This window comes from Myotis daubentonii, chromosome 2 (assembly GCF_963259705.1).
Source record: "Myotis daubentonii chromosome 2, mMyoDau2.1, whole genome shotgun sequence".
Taxonomy (NCBI): domain Eukaryota; kingdom Metazoa; phylum Chordata; class Mammalia; order Chiroptera; family Vespertilionidae; genus Myotis; species Myotis daubentonii.
The window spans coordinates 20,397,868-20,416,451 of NC_081841.1; the positions used below are offsets into that span (position 1 = coordinate 20,397,868).

Consider the following 18,584-nt stretch of genomic DNA (forward strand, 5'->3'; position numbering starts at 1 on the left):
CTTTGAAAAGGATTATTTTCCATTGAATCATTTTCCAATAGTTACTATCTTTTTAGCTCTGTAGTTTTCCTACTTCAAAAGGTAAAATAGATAATAGAATGCATAGACTTGTAGAATTTTAGAATTACAAATCTAATCCAACCCTCTATATTTTTACATGCTTGAATTTACATTTTCGGAGTGCAATCATAAAGAATGAGTTAGGCCGAAACCGGTTTGGCTCAGTGGATAGAGCGTCGGCCTGCAGATTCAAGGGTCCCAGGTTCGATGCCGGTCAAGGGCATGTACCTGGGTTGCGGGCACATCCCCAGTGGGAGATGTCCAGGAGGCAGCTGATCGATGTTTCTCTCTCATTGATGTTTCTAACTCTCTATCTCTCTCCCTTCCTCTCTGTAAAAAATCAATAAAAAAAAAAAAAAGAATGAGTTGGGATTTGACTGCCTGAAATATTTGTGGAGAGGGGGAGGTGAGGAAAGGGGAAGGAAAGGTATAAAGGGATGGACTTGTAGGGACAGAGCACACTTGGAGTTGCATGGTGGTTCCAATTTGGCTGGAGTTTAGATAATACAGTGTGGAGGGGTAGCAATGAGACTAGTGAAGATAACTAGACACATTGTGATGTGTCTTATGTGCATGGCAAAAGAAAAGTTGGTCTTTGTTGCCCATAGGTGATAGGGAGCTGTTGATACGGTTTGACCTGAGAACTAATATGATTATATTTGCATTTTAGAACTATTGCTCTGGTGGCAGTGTAGAGAGTGGATTGCAGTGGAGTAAATCTAGAGCCAAGGAAACCACTTAGGTGACTGTGTAGGCAATAAATAAGGAGGCAGTATTGTGGGAGAGGAAATGACCAATTATGTTTTAAAGATATATTCAGAAGAACAGGTTGACAGAACTTGACGGCTCAGTTGTAGTCATAGAAGGTGGAGGAGTCCAGGTTTCTGGCTTTGATGAGTCTGTAATATCTAGCATGCAGGTACTTAATGGCTAATTTAAAAAGTGACTGTAGGTCATCAGACACTTCATTCTTTGTGAATCTTTTCCTGAATTACACTGCTGTCTGATTATGCTCTTTCTCTTCTTCAAGATGTCAGCATGGCCGAAACCGGTTTGGCTCAGTGGATAGAGCGTCGGCCTGCGGACTGAGGGGTCCCGGTTCGATTCCAGTCAGGGGCATGTGCCTGGGTTGTGGGCATATCCCCAGTAGGAGATGTGCAGGAGGCGGCTGATCGATGTTTCTCTCTCATCTATGTTTCTGGCTCTCTATCTCTCTCCCTTCCGCTCTGGAGAAAATCAATAAAATATATTAAAAAAAAAAGAAAAAGATGTCAGCATGGCCCTAGCTGGTTTGGCTCAGTGAATAGAGCGTCAGCTTGTGGACTGAAGGGTCCCGGGTTCGATTCTGGTCAAGGGCACATGCCCAAGGTGTGGGCTCGATCCCCAGTGTGGGGCCTGCAGGAGGCAGCCGGTCAATGACTCTCATTCTCTCTCTCTCTCTCTCTCTCTCTCTCTCTCTCTCTCTCTCTCTCTTCCTTCATCTCTGAAATCAATAAAAATATATTAAAAAAACAAAAACAAAAGATGTCAGTATGTTTCAGTGTTGTCCTTATAATAGTTATTGTATATTTGGTTTGCTCCCATTAGTCACTACTTGAAGGCTAGGGCTATTTCTTATCTTTCATTCCCTCTTCTGACACCCATTTTCATGCCCCATCTCAGACCTACAGAATGAGAATTTGCAAGTTTCCTGGGAATCTGACATTTAAGCACTGCCTGGTTCTAATGATCACTCATGTTTTCAGACTTAGCTGTAGAGCAATGAATCAACTGACAGTGGAGCTGTTTTCTCCTGCTAATCTTGCTATCAAATGATAGTTACTAAGTTCAGATTTTAAAATGATGTAGAAAAGATGGTCCTGACTCCTGCCTCTTAGAAATTATCTCAGGATAACAAGGAAGACAAGAAATATAAATTCTGCCTTTAGTGATATTAGGAGACAGCTAAAACCCCAAATCATAATATATGACCAAGGGCTACCATAACCACCAGCAATGTATAAAAGGTTCTAGTTTCTCCACATCTTCATCAATAGTGGCTTTACTTCTGATTTTTTATTATCGCCATTCTGTGGGTGTGAGTGCTGTCTTGATGTGGCTTTAATTTGTATTTCCCTGATGACTAATTATGTTGAACATCTTTTCATATACTTATTGGTTATTGTTACATCTTCTTTAGTGAAATGTCTATTCATATATTTTACTCATTTTTAACTGAGTTGTATTAAGCTTTTTATGTTTCTGGATACAGAATCATGATTTGCAAATATTTCCTCCTTACCTGTGGCTTATCTTTTATTTTATTTACTAGAGGCCCAATGCATGAAATTCGTGCAAGAGTAGGCCTTCCTTCCCCCGGCTGCCGGCACCAGCTTCCCTCTGGCACCCCAGACCCGGGCTTCCCTTCCTCCCGGCTTCGTCCGGAAGGTTGTCCAGAAGGATGTCCAGTCTAATTAGCATATTACACTTTTATTGTTATAGACTAGTAGCCCGGTGCACAAAAATTTGTGCACTCGGGGGTGAGGGTGAGGAGTGGGGCCAGACCCCTCAGCCCAACTTGCACCCTCTGTCATGTTCCGGGACCCCGGCCACTCCAGGCCTAGGCACAGGCCTACAGGCTTGGGCATCCTGGCTCCCGAGGCCCCAGTTTATCAAGAGAACAAAGTTGGCGTTAGTTACAGCCCTCACAGAACCCAGTACACTGCATCTGTGCATACAACTGCCTCGTTCATGTGCCTGCTTCACCCTACTGAATTACTAACATCTTGAAGACAAAGCTCTGTCTTATCCTGCTTCAACTTCAGTGCCTGGCCCGGTGCTATGGACCTGAGAGGGTTTGCTGAATGAGTGAATAATGAGTGAGTGAATGAGTGAATGAATGAGCGAGTAAGTGAATGAGCAAGCAGCTACCAGCGGGGATAGTTTGCACTCTGCTCTGAGCTGCCTGATACAAACCCCGGGAAGTTCCCGCCCTGCTCCCAGTGGCCCCACTCCCCTCTCCCGGCTGCATAGTTCGTGCAGGGCAAAGGCTGCCCGGGTGTGCGTTTTGGCAAATCAGTGCATTAGCACCTGTCGTCCGGGGACCCCCCCCCCCCAAAGGGCCATTTGTGGGCGTGGCCAGTGACAGATCTGTGCATTAGCACCTGTAAGCCGGGGATCCCGCTGTTTGTAGGTGTGGCCAGTGACAGATCAGTGCGTTAGTAGCGGTCAGCCAGGGATCCCCCTGGAGGGCCATTTGTGGGTGTGGCAGATCAGTGCATTAGCACCTGTCCGGGGATCCCCGCTGGAGGGCCATTTGTGGGCATGGCCAGTGGCCAATCACTGGGGTTCCGCCACCAGCCCTGGATCTGTTCCCATATGGGCCGCCTGCCACCCGGGTCGCAAATGGCAGGCCCGGATGGCAGCGGGGCAGGCGGGATGGCGCTGTCCCGCCCTGCCTGCAGTATGCAAATTAGCCGCCATCTTTGTTGGCGGTTAACTGCCATCTTGGCTGGTGATTAATTTGCATATCTCGCTGATTAGCCAATGGGAAGGGTAGCGAAGTTATGATTAATTACCATGTTTCTCTATTATTAGATAGGATGGTATTTTTTGAAACATAACAGTTTTAAACTTACGAAGTTAATCTTACCAATTTTAAAATGGATCATGATTTTGGCATTACATCTAAGAGCTGTTAGCCTAAACCAAAGTCACAAAGATTTTTTTTAGTATTTACTTCTAGAAGAGTTATTGTTTTAGTTCTTAACATTTAAGTCCATCCTAGATTTTAGTTAAGTTTTTATAAATGGTGCCAAGTAGAGGACTAATTCATCTTTTTGCTTGTGGATATCCACTTGTTCCGTAATTCTCAACCATTTGTTGAAAAACTATCCTTTCTTCCATTGATTTGCCTTGACAACTTTGTCAAAAATTCATTGACCATAAATGTAACAGTATACTTCTCTCAGTTTCTTCCCATTGATCTACATATCTGTCTGTCTTCATGCCAGTATCCACCATGCCCCCCCACCCCCAATGTTTACAGTCTCGTTTCTAGAAAAGAAAAACATACTCCATAGCCAACAGCCCCAGTGCTGCTTCTGGATCGCTGTCAACCCCTGTCTCACGGACTTGCCATACCACACCTGAAGATCTGAGATACTTAATGATTAAATCTTAGAATTTTAAAGTTGAAAATTTAACACTGATTTTGCTGATAATGAATGTCAGGCCTCCCATAGTTGTTTTTCTAAGTTAAAGTATTGCGTCCCCTGCTATAACAGAAGCATGATATCTGTCTGGGGATAACATATTTATTACTATGGAGTTACTCTTCACAATTTTCTCTAACCCAGGCCCTGGCAGAGCAGGGTTTCGAAGAGGGGGAAAAAAAAAGTTTAGAGTTACAGATGTACCAAAAGGAGGGTAATAAAAAAGGAAAGGAAATATAAGGTAGATGCCAAAAATAAAGGATACCTACTTGAAATTTTTTAGGTATGCTCCAGCATCTATAGTGTACCTAGTTTCTGCATAGATACTGCTAAAACCACCTCTTGACCTGTAAGGGCTTATAGCCTTTCAGAATGGAGAATGCAGAGTCAAGAATTCAGTTGTTTTAATGGTTTAGGTTTCTCTTTTTCTTTTTTAAATATATTTTATTGATTTTTTACAGAGAGGAAGGGAGAGAGATAGTTAGAAACATCGATGAGAGAGAAACACCGATCAGCCACCTCCTGCACATCTCCTACTGGGGATGTGCCCGCAACCCAGGTACATGCCCTTAACCGGAATCGAACCTGGGACCCTTCAGTCCGCAGGCCGACGCTCTATCCACTGAGCCAAACCGGTTTCGGCTAGGTTTCTCTTTTTCATTTTTAATGCATTTCTTTTGACTCTTTAATTTTAAAAGGATATATTGTATTTTATAAATATTAAACTTTCTAGCTACAGATAACAGAGAAACCAATTATAATAGTTAGAAAAGCATTGATTTGCTACAGTATTTTTAAAAATAATTATCCATACGTGAGTGTACGTATGTACGTGTAGGTAGTCAGGTTATTAGTGCATGCTTGATAATGTAGTCTGCAAGATCAGGATGTGTTTACAGCTTTTTCCTGAGGAATGTTAGCTCTGTATAAAAAAACTGTGAGTGAATGCCCTGGCCGGTGTGGCTAGTAGGTTGGGTGTTGTCCCCTGCATGAAAGGTCACCAGTTCGATCCCCGGTCAGGGCACATACTCAGGTTGCAGGTTTGATCCCGACTTAGGGTACTTACGGGAGGCAGCCAATCAATGTTTCTCTCTCTCTCTCCCTCTCCTTTCCTTTCTCTTTAAAATTAATAAAAACAGCCCTACCTGGTTTGGCTCAGTAGATAGAGTGTCAGCCTATCCACTGAAGGGTTCCAGGTTCAATTCTGGTCAAGGGCACATGCCCAGGTTGTGGGCTTGATCCCCAGTAGGGGTTGTGCAGGAGGCAGCCAATTAATGAATGATTCTCTCTCATCATTGATGTTTCTATCTCTCTCTCCCTATCCCTTTCTCTCTGAAGTCAGTAAAAATATACTTAATAAAATAAAATTGATAAAAACATTTTTAAAAGTAAATAAATAAAAAGGTGAGTGAATGGAGTTGAATATTTTATACCTATCTTGCTCAGTTGAGCAATACTTACTCAACCTGTTAGTCGCAATTATTCAACAATCTGCCCTAGAAAGAGGAATAATAATAGGGATAGAGGTCAGAGTAATCTAATTGTCCCTTTAAAGAGAGTTTGGGAGCTAAGTAACTAGGTAAAGCAAAATATTCTAGGCCAGCAATTTTCAACCAGTGTGCCTCAAGAATTGTGTGTTTTTTTACGAGACAGGATGGGAAAAGAGAGAGAGAGGGAAAGAGAGAAAGAGAGGAAGGAACATTAATTGGTTGCCTTTGATAGGTGCCCCAACCAGGGGTTGAAACGGCAACCTGGTATGTGCCCTGAATGGAATAAAACCCACCACCTTTTTCGTGTACAGGACAACACCACAGAGCTATACTGGCTAGGGCAATAATTTTTAAAACATGCAATACCTGCCTATTTAGTCTGGGGCACTGACCTCTTTTTCCTTAAATTGTTAAATTAAAAAAAAACACACACACAAAAAAAAAAAACAGCAATAGCTATCTGGTGTGAATGAATCAAAATTACACTTTTTTTTTTTTTTTTAAGTATTCCTTCTGTTTTCCAGATTGGCAAAAAAATATATTTTTTGGTGTGCTGCAGAATTTTAAAAACTAATTTATGTGTGCCATGAGATGAAAAAAGGTTGAAAAGTGCTGTTCTAGGTTAATTAGACTAGACTATTATGTACTCTTTATTAATAATTATTTACTCTTTAGAGATTATTTTTATAAGTAGTTGTTCTATAGACTACTTTGAATACTTTTTGCATAACAGTATTTCTGATGAAAGAGTTAGGATTTCTTGATATTGCATGTGAATTCTTCAGTAGTAAGATATGAAATACAGAGGGACAAATAATACATTGCAGGGTTAGTGTTTATTCCTGAAGGAGGAGGGAAACCCTGTTATATATAACAATTGGTTTCACAAAATTTAAACCAAATATTGCAGAATGTTTGGATTTGTTAAATCTTGAGGAGAGAGGAGGGCAGATATACGTTGGGGTGGGGGGAGAAGGGGGGAGAGAAAGAGAGAGAGAGGGGTGAGAGAGACACCTATTGATTGATAGCCTCCTGAACGTGCCAGACTCAGGGCCAGGATCGAACCTACAACTCAGGTACGTTCCCTGGACCAGGAATCAAACTTGAAACCCTTTGGTGCTAGAGCTGATGCTCCAACCAGTGAGTCACACTGGTCAGGGATAGCAGTGAATATTTTTAAGGATATGATTACCAGAAGATACTGAAGAGAGATTCAGGGAGTAATAGAACAATTTCTAGATTGCATATTGGAAAATATGGGTTCTCTTCCCAACTCTGCTAATAATAAACTTTGAATCTTGTCAAATCACTGTTTTAAGTGGGTCTTCTTTAGGATTCTGATCATGGTCCAGTTCTCACTTTACATATTCCTTTATGTTTGATCTCATTCACTTCTATGACTTCACTTACCATTTATGATCCATTGGTTTTCAGTGTAGTGAAAACTGAATCTAAAAATGAAGGTTTGCCCTGGCCGGGTGACTCAGTTCAGTGTTGGAGTGTCATTGCATGCACCAAAAGTTGAGGGTTCTATCCCCGGTTGGGGTGTGTATGGGAGGCAACCAGTCACTGTTTCTCTCTCTTTCTCTTTCTTTCTTCCTTCCTTCCTTCCTTCCTTCCTTCCTTCCTTCCTTCCTTCCTTCCTTCCTTCCTTCCTTCCTTCCTCTCTCTCTCTCTCTCTCTATTAAAAAAATCAATAAACATATCCTCAGATGAGGATAAAAATAAATAAAAATACTGACTTATGGTAATATAAATTATTGTAACAAAAGAACCTAAATTTAAGCATGCTATAAAATCTTGAAGGATCCTCTTTGTGTTTATTCATTTAAATGTCACCACTGCTTTGAGGAAGTTAATAAAAGGGTTTTAATAAGTATGTACAGAACATCAGCAGACACACTATAAAAAATCACTAAAATGTAATTTTCTGAAGAGCTTCATTCATTGTTAAACTGCATCTATTTTTATATATTGGTTCTGACACTGAAATTCTAGAAGCAGATAAAAACAGCTTTTTTTTTTTCCAAATAAGGAACTGCGATAGTCCTTTGACCCATCACAGTGATGCTCAGGTAAACAGATGTACTAGGATGGTCCATAATTTCAATTTAGAAAAGAGGAGACCACTTCACTACCGTTATTATTAATTTTTAATAATGAGAGATCACTAATTTTTTTTCTGTATCATCTTGTTAGTGACTGACTACAGGATTGTCATGGTCACTTTCTATCCTTATTGCGACAGTTCCTTGCTCACTGTCACTTTGGACAGCATAGAATAACTGGGTTCTGGTATTGCCAAGGTCGGCATGTATTCAGGAGGTCTCTCCTAATAAAACCAGGTCTGATGTTTCTTCAACAGAAGCATCAGTATGTTTTCCTTTTAATAACCATAGTCGCACTTTTCACCTTAGGTGTAATATAAAAAATGTTACAATTGCTTATTCCTTATTTACTCTCGTTGGCCCTTCACTGTGGGACTGCTGTGTACAGACCTTTCACCAGAATAGAAATGGAGAGAGAAACTCCTCCTTTGCTCTAATGACTAAGAGTCAAAACCGGCTTTCTTCATTTTTACATAAAAACATGTCTCTGAATTCCTACCTATTTAGACCTCCTTCCTAATCATAATCACCTCTCCCTGCTCAGAGTGAACATTTTTTTCTTCCTGCTAGAGTATTTAATTTACACACAAAGCAGTACATATTTTAAGAATTTCATTTCTGCTCTTTTGTTTCCTTTTTATTGAATTTATTGGGGTGACACTGGCTAACAAAATTATACAGGTTTCAGGTGCATCATTTCAGCTCTTTAGAATAAAACAGATATAAAAGAGCATATTTCTAAAAGGGATTTTTAAGTAAATTGATGAGAGCCGTGGCCGAAATGTTGGCCAGTATTTGGTGTAGACTGTGAAAAAGAGCCCTTTTCAGACTGCACTTAAGGTGTTTGACTTTGTGACTTTTCTTTGAGTAAAGTGCTCTTATACATTCCTGTCGGATACTCACTAATCTCGCATTACTTGTGTGCACCCCAAGAAGAATGTGCATGTGGTATCTGTTGGGGTCATTTCTGTTTTGAACCACCGATGGCTGTGCTGCACCAAGGCTCTGGGGTGTCTTGGGGAAGCCCATCAATCTAAGGCTGGTGATGGTAGAGGATTACCGATTCTCTCAGCTTCTCCTGTATTAAGTTTAATAACTGTACCTAATTCTCTGCATTTGTCATTTGAGATGTTATATAGCATGAAATGTGTTCTATTCAGAAACTTGTAAGTAATGGAACTGAATTTATATCTGACTAGTTCAAAACCGATCTTCATTATCCTTTTGTTAATTCATGCTTTCTTAATGCACTCTTATCCACAGGGTGAAGATACTGGAATAAAAAGTAAAGTCCATTATATTGCCAAGGAGATCATGAGCTCAGAGAAAGTGTAAGTATCTAGTTTATGATTCAGAAGACTGTTTTCCCCATTGACTCATTTAAAACATTTCTTTCGTTGCTGTTTTTTACAGGTTTGTGGATGTGTTAAAACTTTTGCATATCGTAAGTATCTGCTAATATTTTCTTAAAGTCTAAGACTATCGTCTTTTACATCTTTTCCTAGCCACCAAAATTTTCAACATAACTTAAATATACTTAAACTAATCTGTATATAGATGTATGTGCTTTCTAATATATGGTTTTATTTTTAAATACAGAAGTTTTCTGAAATGTGTGATATACCCAAATGATTTCTGAAAAATAGAGAGCCTTTATAACTTTGTCTCCAAAGTCTTTATACTTTCTGTCTTCATAATAGTTTTCAAAGTGATAATATTTCTTCTTGGACATTTGCAGAAGTCTGCCATTAGTAGAATTTTGTATTAGCAGTGTATACAGAATGTCATGATCAGTGTTCAGTTCTGTTCTTCTCTCTGAATAAGCTCATAAAAAGAGACTTAAAATAGACATTTTTACAACTAACTTTTTACGTTCTAGTTTCAGTTTTTATAATTGTCAACTTGAACAAACCTGTTGGGAAACAATTAGGATATGTATCTGGCTACATGTTCATTTTTCTCATGCACTCCTTTGTATCTGCAGGTTTTTACAAGTTTCATTACTCATTGGCAGCTAAAGTGCTTTTAGTATTACTTTATTCCAATTGTATTTTGGCAAAATATTAAAACTTAACAGAAGAAAGGGATAAGGTAGAGGAAACAATGAAAAAAAGAAATTGAAGTGAAACTTTTCTTAGATGGTGTAATTATTAACATCATTGTAAACTTAATTGCTGAGAAGTGGTAGGCTCACAAACTATACACACATTTATGTCTCTGCAAAAATGTCCTCCTTTTATTAGGCACACATGAAAAGTGAGTTTTACTTGGTGATTCACATTCACCAAATGATTTCCTTGTACTCTATATTTGGTACAACAGAAACATGGAGGGCTAATTTCGGTGTGAAAAATATCTAGCTTTAGAAACATTTTCTAAAATAATTCTTAACAATACTAATTTTTTGTGTGAGATATTTCCCTGTGAATAGTTTCTCACAGAACTCTTGACTATATTGGTAAGTTTTCTTTTGTAATTCATTAAAGAATTATAACAATACTAGAGGCCTGATGCACGAAATTCGTGCAAGAATAGGCCTTCCTTCCCCCGGCTGCCGGCACCGGCTTCCCTCTGGCACCCAAGACCAGACTTCCCTCCAAGACCCGGGCTTCCCTCTGACCACTGGCAGGCACCTGGGACCTAGGTTTCCTTTGCAGCCCTGGCTACATTGGAATGTCGTATGGAAGGACATCCGTTCTAATAAGCATATTACGCTTTTATTATTATAGATTTGACCACCCAGACACCTGATAGACATGTTTAAATAGGATCTCTCCAAGGAAATTTTAAGTATCTACAAGTCAGTTGATAAGCTCTATTGTTAATAGAGGCAAAAAATGTTATGGAGTCAAAAAGACTTGAGCTTGAACTTCAGTGCACTATTTTAGCTAATCTTGCATGGAATAGGTGTTGAAGATTTCGCTGTGAACAACACAGAGTCCCTGTCCTCATTGGGCTAAGAGTCTAGTGTATTGCTTCTCACACTATTGTGAGGGACAGGATTTAAAAATTTCCCATCCATGGTGGACCAAAACTTTTGTAAAATACAATAAAAATGTCATGGCCATATCAAATTGATATAAAAGTTTTATAATCCTTACTAGAGGCCTGGTGCACAAAATTTGTGCGAGGGGGGAGGGTCCCCTCAGCCCAGCCTGCACCCTCTCCAATCCGGAACCCCTTGGGGGATGTCTGACTGCCGGTTTAGGTCCGATTCCAGGGATCGGGCCTAAACCGGCAGTCAGACATCCCTCTCTCAATCTGGGACCGCTGGCTCCTAACTGCTCACCTGCCTGCCAGCCTGATCACCCCTAACCACCTCTGCCTGCTGGCCTGATAGCCCCTAACTGCCCCCCTTGCTGGCCTGGTCACCCCCAACTGCCCCCCCCCCCCCGCTGGCCTGGTCACCCCTTACTGCCCTCCCTGCCAGCTTGGTTGCCCCCAACTGCCCCCGCCCCCTCCGCCACCAGCCTAGTCGCCCCAAACTGCCCCCACTGCCAGCCTGGTTGCCCCGCGCAGCCTGCTATTCAGTCAGCCTGCTATTCAGTCAGCCTGCCATTCAGTCGTTTGGTCATCCCTCACTAACCTCCCTGCCAGCCTGGTCGCCCCATGCAGCCTGCTGTTTGGTCATTACTGTGATGGTGTCCCAGAAAATTTGCATATTCCTCTATTATTAGTATAGATTCTTACTTTTTGACTAATGTCTTTGCTGACCAATAACAATTCGTGGACCATACTTTGAGAAGCATTGACTTGGTAGATTCTGTTTCTTACCAGCTATGTGAATTTTAGAAAGTAGTTTAACCTTTTGGATCTAGCTTTTCTCATTTATAAAACTAGAGGCACGATGCACGAATGTGTGCATGGGTGGGGTCCAGCTGGCCCGCCCAGATCGGGCCAATTGGGCCAGGCCAGCCACAGGGAGGGGACACGGGAAGTTGGCCGACTGGCCCCACCCCCTGGTCGAACTCCCAGTTGAGGGGACAATTTGCATATTAGCCTTTTATTATATAGGATGGGGATAAAAGTACCCATCTTTCAGGTTGTGAGGACTCCGTGAAATAAGATGATGTGAAAGAGTCTAGCATTGCACACGGTGTATGGTAGATTCTCAGCTTACCTTTCCATTACCCTCTTCTTTTCCATCTTCCATTTTAAGAGCATCAGTGAATGGGAAGCATTCATTCTATTTCCACACAGTTAACTTTTCACTTTTTCTAGTGCCTTTTCCCCCCTATACTAAAATTTCATTTTAATGAAGGAAGTTCTGATTCTTGTAGGCAGGGAGACAATTAAAAGCTTTACCAGTTTATTTATTTGGTTAATTAAAAATATATGTTCTGTTTTTACCTATATATTTTTGAAAAGAATCATAAAAATGGATAATCAGACTGATTTCCCTAGATGGTCTTGGGCTCTTCCCAGCTGATGTTGAATAGAGTGAGTCATTCATAATCCACATTAACTTGTATATTTTCAAAATCTCCTAAGCCTTTAATGTCAGGGTGAGAATAGATCATCTGCTGACCTCATGTTAACATTCTGTCTGGTGTGTGCAAATGTTAACTCAGCAGAACCCAATCCTAATGGGTGTCAAAACAACAGAGCATTAACCAGGTGTTAGCCTTACTAGGAAGGGCTTGTGACGGATAATGCAGGTGAAGCCAAGGGCATCTTTCTTCCTTCCAATATTCCCACCATGTCATTAAAGCTCATACTTACTCTACCAAAAGTACTCCATGAAGGTAGCACAGGGGCCCTTTAACCTGAGTCCTGCTATCTGATTTCATCAAAATGAGTTAACTTCTGTTATATGATAGAATATGACTGATTTAAAATATGTAAATAACATGCTTTAGATAATCCAGTGGGTGTTTTTTTGGAAATCAGCCAGCTATCCAAGTGGCTTGGAAGAAGCTATTGTTTCAGTTATACATAATTTCCCATGAATAGTTTTCCATATTAGAGTCTAGAATAGGTTAATAGATCTTTCTGTGATGACAGAAATGTTCAATATTGGTGTTGTCACTATGGCAGCCATATCTAAAAAAATGTTAATATATCCCTGTAACTTACTAACAATTCTTTGTTCGGAATTTTGTAAATAACTAGGTGAAATAGATCAGAGGAAAAAAATTTTTAATCTAAACAAATGAATCTCATCATTTTAGTTATTACACTGAGAGGAATAGACTTGAGTGAAAGGCACACGATTTAAAATATACTTAAAATTTTAAGAGCCAGTATACTCAGTTGAGGGCTTTGATTCATCTACCTGATGTTGAGGGCGGGGGGGGGGGGGGGGGGAGCGTGGGGCTGGGGATTGCACCTGCAGAGGCAGTGGCAAGACTTTATAATTACTGTATTATGTGGTACATACTCTTCAGTATATATCATGAGCTCCTGAACTTTGAACTGGATTTAAAAAAAATAAAAGGTCAAATGTGCATATTGTCTCTAAGTCAATACTCTGATGAGTCCAAAGAGAAAGGCTATTCCTAAAAGTCAATCTTTCCCATTTCAAAATGGTAGTGCTATCCATATAGCTGCAAAAGCCAAAAACTAGAACTTGGTCTTCATTTCTCCATCTCACTTACTTCTCCAGCCAACCCATAGCAAATCCACTGATTCTACTTCCTCTTTCCTTTTGCTAACTTATCAAATCTCTTAATCAACAGCCTCCTAATTGGGCTTCCTATTTCCATTCTTGCCTCCCTTCCAATATGTTCCTTACATGATTTTTTTTTCCTTATAAAATTTTAAGTGATTTTCTTAAAATACAGAGTGTCTCCCAAAAATGTATACATGCACCTTTGAATAATTATAAAGGCAGTGTTTATTAAAATACATTTCATTTTCAAAATTGAGCTGTCAGCTGTTGAAGTGTGTATACATTTTTGCAGGGACACCCTGTATATAACAGATCATGCCACTCCTCTGCTTAAAATCCCTTAAGTGACTCCCAACCATTAAAAATAAAGTCCAAGCTATTTACCACGACCTGTAAGTAGGACAACCATATGTCCTTGTCTGCTTTTCACAGTCCTGGTTATTGTCGTGGCATAATATTAATAGAACTCCTTTTCACTGTCAAAAATGACCTGGTTTGAACAGTAAATTATGGCCCAGCCTATAAGGTTCTGTGGCCTCTGGTAGTGAGATGAGATATTGTAGAAGGGTGGCATTCTTTCACCATTGACCATATTCTGGTCATACGGGTCTCCTTTCAGCTTTTGTTTAACACTTAAGGTTATTCCTGCTCAGAGCTTTTGCTAATGCTGTTTCCTAGAATGTTTGTTCTTTCTTCATTTTGATCATAGCTAGTTTTTTCTTTATCCTTCCAATCTGGGTTTAACGTGACCTCCTTAGAAAGCTCTATTTTGACCATCTTTTCTCTTTAACTCCCCTTGTTTGTTTTCTTCTTGGCTGTAAATATATAATTTGTATACTTGTTTACCTATTTAGTGTTTTCTCTACTAAGATGCTATTATATTGTATATAAATGCACATTTTAAAGATAAAACACCTTAGACATATAACATAATTAAGTACAAATGATACAGTGTGTTTTTTGGCTTTGTTATCTTATTTGCTCTCTGGTGGGAGACTGATTTAATAAACAACTCTGTACATTTATTTCGTAAATGTCCAGGCAGCATGATTAAAAATATATTTTTAAAGGGAATGATCAGAGCTTGGAGGTCTTTTGGACAAAGATGGGTTGGTTAAGTAATAGTTAAAAGATACTAGTAATGAAGCATTTGTTACACTAATTTCTTTAGGTTGGGGGATACATTACTTTGAAAGTTTCAGAGGCTCTCGGTAAGTCCATAGAGTTGGCAAAGCTTCTTAGATATCTAGATGTGTATTATTAGTAAATAAAATATATCTTTTTTTAATGCATTGTAAAAAGAATAATAGAAGGCTTTCTCATAGAAGCCGCTAGTTTTTCCCATGTTCTGAATACACCCTATTTTTTTTTAATCTTGTGAACCATTTAATTATCATTTAGCTTTAGTTGTAAAGAATCCTCCTTAAGTGTCTACTGACATGGTTTCCAAACCTTCACTTTTGAGCAGCTTCCTTTATGTGAGGACCATCCTTCACTGAATGAAGTTCTTTGTTAAGGGCACGTTTGTCTCGCTGCTGAGATGTGGGTTTCCCCACCTTGGTTTGGTATTTCCTTCACTTTATAGGCCACTGTCTCAGAGCTTCCAGGAACTTGTGGATCTTAAATGACATTCATGTGTTCATTTAAATTAACCAAATCTCTCCTTTCATTAAATTAATGGCCTTCTGGTGAGTACTCTCTATGTGCCTTTTACCATGCTAACTATGTTATAGAAATTATTTATTTTAATCCTCATAACAGCCCTATCAAATAGATGTTATTTTTATTTTTTAAATGAAGAAAGTAAGTTAACTGCCAAAAGTAACCCACTACTAAATGGCAAAGCCAGACTCCAACTCAGGTCTCTCTCAGCCCTTGTACTTAGTGAATTGTTCAGAATTTGATTAAAAATTGTTTCCTGAAATCTCTACCATACTGGAGAGGGTATAGTTGTTTTTTAGTGTAGAAGCTTGTTTTCAGAATTCTTTCCGTTGGCCCAGGAAATCATAGTATTTTCTCTTTTAAAGATGAGAATGAAGGTAGATATTGATTATTTAGGATATATTATGATGATTACTTGTTAATGTTATTAAGGGGGTTGGAGACTTGAGATAAAGGATTGATGTCAGTCGTATTTTACACAGTTTTGCATCAACGATTATGCACAATAATAGACCTGAGCATAAAGAGAAGTAGAAATACTTTCATTGGGAAAATATTTTTATTTAAAAACAAAGTCAAATTATTAATATGGGGACTTTCCCCCTCTACTTTTACTTCATAGTTTCACACTAATTTCTGCATATTTATCAAAGCTCTTTGACCTTAGCAGCTGCTTTGCTTTTGCTTAATATGAAGTGATTTTTAATGCCCTTCATGAAGGCAGGGAGCCCTGCAGGGCTCCCTGTCTGCCCATATGTCCATCTGGTCTTTGTAATTCATTGTATCCTAGCAGTGGTTAAGTAATGCCCTGAGGTCAGGAGTCCAGGCAGGACAGCTGGTAATTAAGTCACTACTTCTCTTTGCCACTGGAGTTATAAAGCCTGACCCAAGGAACAAGGCCATCTGTTTGGTGCGTTATTGCCTTAGATGTTCATACTTGATTTTATTTGCATTGATTTTTGCTGAGTTCTTACCAAAGCGATCAGAGTTGAACTAAAGCTAGTGTGATCATACCTCAAAGGAGCTGAGTTTTTTAAAGTTGATCTGGTCCTCATTTTTGGTTTTCTGGGAATTATGAAGAAAAATTGTATGGTATGTTTTATAATTTAGAAACCCATTTCTATTTCTAAAAATTCCAAATTGAACAAGCATGTGGTTATTGTGCCCAGAAGCTAGAGTGCAAGTGGTTCGGTGGGTTTTATGTTAGGAGATTAGACTGACATTATGTAGTTGATATCAGTAAAGTCTGTTAGTTTATCACCCCTTTTATTTTAATTACCCAGCCTTTTCAGTGTGAAAAAGTATATCTGGATCTAATTTTTGAAGTGCCAGGCCTGTGGTCTTGCATCCTCACTGATTTAGTCAATTTAGATTCTTCTGCCCCAAAATAACTTTACTTCTGGCTTTTGTGTCATCACACTTTCCCAAATTATCCTGGGTGTTAGCATTTAGAAAAATAACTAGACACATGTTGTGATCATCCTTTCTATTTTTTTTTTAAAGATATTTCCTCCTTTCAGTGACACAAGTCCTAGAAATGGTTGATGTTCATGAAGAGCTGAGAACTAAACACTCTGTGTGTCATTCCTGTGTGAACATCTCGCACTGGGACCATAGTACATTATTTTCAGGGGATGATGGCCCAAGAGGTGAGGGAATGAGACTGAGGCCAGGGCTACCATGCATAGTTATGAAAGCCATGAGTTGTGAGTAGGGCCTTTGGTGTAAGTTGGATTGACCCGGAGCGAGGGATGCTGTGCCTTTTTCCATTTTCAAAAAGGTACCACAAAGACCAGTGATTGTCCTGGTAGTGCTTGCTTAGAATATGTCACTTTCTGAGGCTTAGGGAGAATTTCTAATAGATAGCTGGGTATTAATTCTCTAAATCCCTATAGTTTCTATTCAGTGTCCTTCATTTGCTCTTTTAATTATTAAATATCTGTTTTATTCTTATAGGCTAATTCTGAAAAAAGATATTATGGGCCATTAGTTCATCCAGAGCGGCCTGTGCCATCCACTATACTAGTAGTACCGGGAAAAGGAAAGTTTTGCCTGGTAATGTGACTGGGGCCTCTAATTAGAGGCAGCCATCTCACTGGTCAGCCCAGTGTGGATTTATTTGGCTGGTCTCTGTTGAATGTGTCTTAAATAAACAAGTTTCCTTTTTGGCAATGGTGGCAGATGTGTGGAATGCAGAGTCTGGCAAAAGCTGTGTCAAACAGGGTCCTTAAGCTAGTTAGCAGCTAATGTCTGCTGTGACTGTCATGACTGAGGAAATACCTTCCAACTGGAAAACAAAGGTCACCCTGCTTCCAAGGGACAAACATATTCATCATTTAGTCTACCAGAGAAAAGGCCAGTGCTTACTGCTTTGTTGAACAAGGAACTCATGTCTAAATTATATTAATTGTTAAACTAGTAAAAAAAAAAGAAATACTATAGAGGATGTTTACCTGTTGTACTTTGAATACATTTACATTTGAGAAGTAATTCATGATATATACGTATATTCTAATGTTCTGCATGATGGAAAAATCTAATGACTTTCAAAAGTGTTAAGTAGCCCTATTTTCTCTTAGTAGATGTGAGTGCTGATAGAAGCAAGCTGTTGGGAGGTGGAATTTGGCCGATAGCCATTTAGTTTCTGGAGATGTTTTGTGTGGTTTTCTGGATTGGAGTTTATACAATTTAGGAATTCTTATTTTCTATTACAGTAACTAGTTGTAAAAGTAGCTCTTTAGTTACTGGTCTAAGTAGATGGTTCCTTTGGGCTAATGTGACCATTGGGCAGATAAAGTTAGTCCCAGGTAGTAAGATAGAAGTCAAGGTGTTTCTTTTTAGCATTTGGTTAGCAAAAGAGGATTTGACTTATCTAAAATAGCCATACCTTAGAAAAGGAATCCTTTTAAGTACTTTTAAATTACGTATGAGGTTATATGTATGTTGGAGGAAGGTGTTGAAGGGCTCAGGGGGAAAGTCAGTATTTTTTTGTCTGTTTGTCTGTTTATTTGATTGGCCCAGTGTATCGCTGAATGGAAAGGAGGTGGAAATAAAGGCAACGGAAGATAAAGTCTGATAGGAGTCTGGTTTATTCAACCATTGCTTTAAGGTTTAAATTAAACCTATTGTTTCTAAGAAGAAACAGTATTTGTTTTTGAATCCTCAGGATTGTGGAAAAGATCCCACTATTGTTTTACTTATATCTTGAGGTCTACCCTCCAGGGATAGTGAAATCTAGACACATACCAGTTAATTTCTATGTAAACTGTATATATACTGAAACTAAACAATAGTGACAAAAAAATAAGACTTCAAATTCTAAATGTTATCTGTTAGATAATATGCAATTTATACCTAAATGAAGTACTCCCCAATTTAACAAATTATCTATTATCCTAAATATGACAGAATTTAGAAGGTGAACAGAAAGAGTTTCCTGTGGCCCCTCTCAGAAATTTTC

The 18,584-nt window shown here is 39.2% G+C and overlaps 1 protein-coding gene across 2 annotated transcripts in view; it reads left to right on the forward strand.

Annotated features, from left to right (window-relative positions):
- Window positions 1–18,584, forward strand: part of FGD6 (FYVE, RhoGEF and PH domain containing 6) — a 131,480-nt gene that overhangs the window by 55,231 nt on the left and 57,665 nt on the right. For both annotated transcript variants that reach the window (XM_059681955.1, XM_059681954.1), the window contains exons 5-7: window positions 9,115–9,182; window positions 9,265–9,295; window positions 12,256–12,291. In XM_059681955.1, the coding sequence (XP_059537938.1) occupies window positions 9,115–9,182; window positions 9,265–9,295; window positions 12,256–12,291 (135 nt within the window). The remainder of the gene's footprint in view (window positions 1–9,114; window positions 9,183–9,264; window positions 9,296–12,255; window positions 12,292–18,584) is intronic.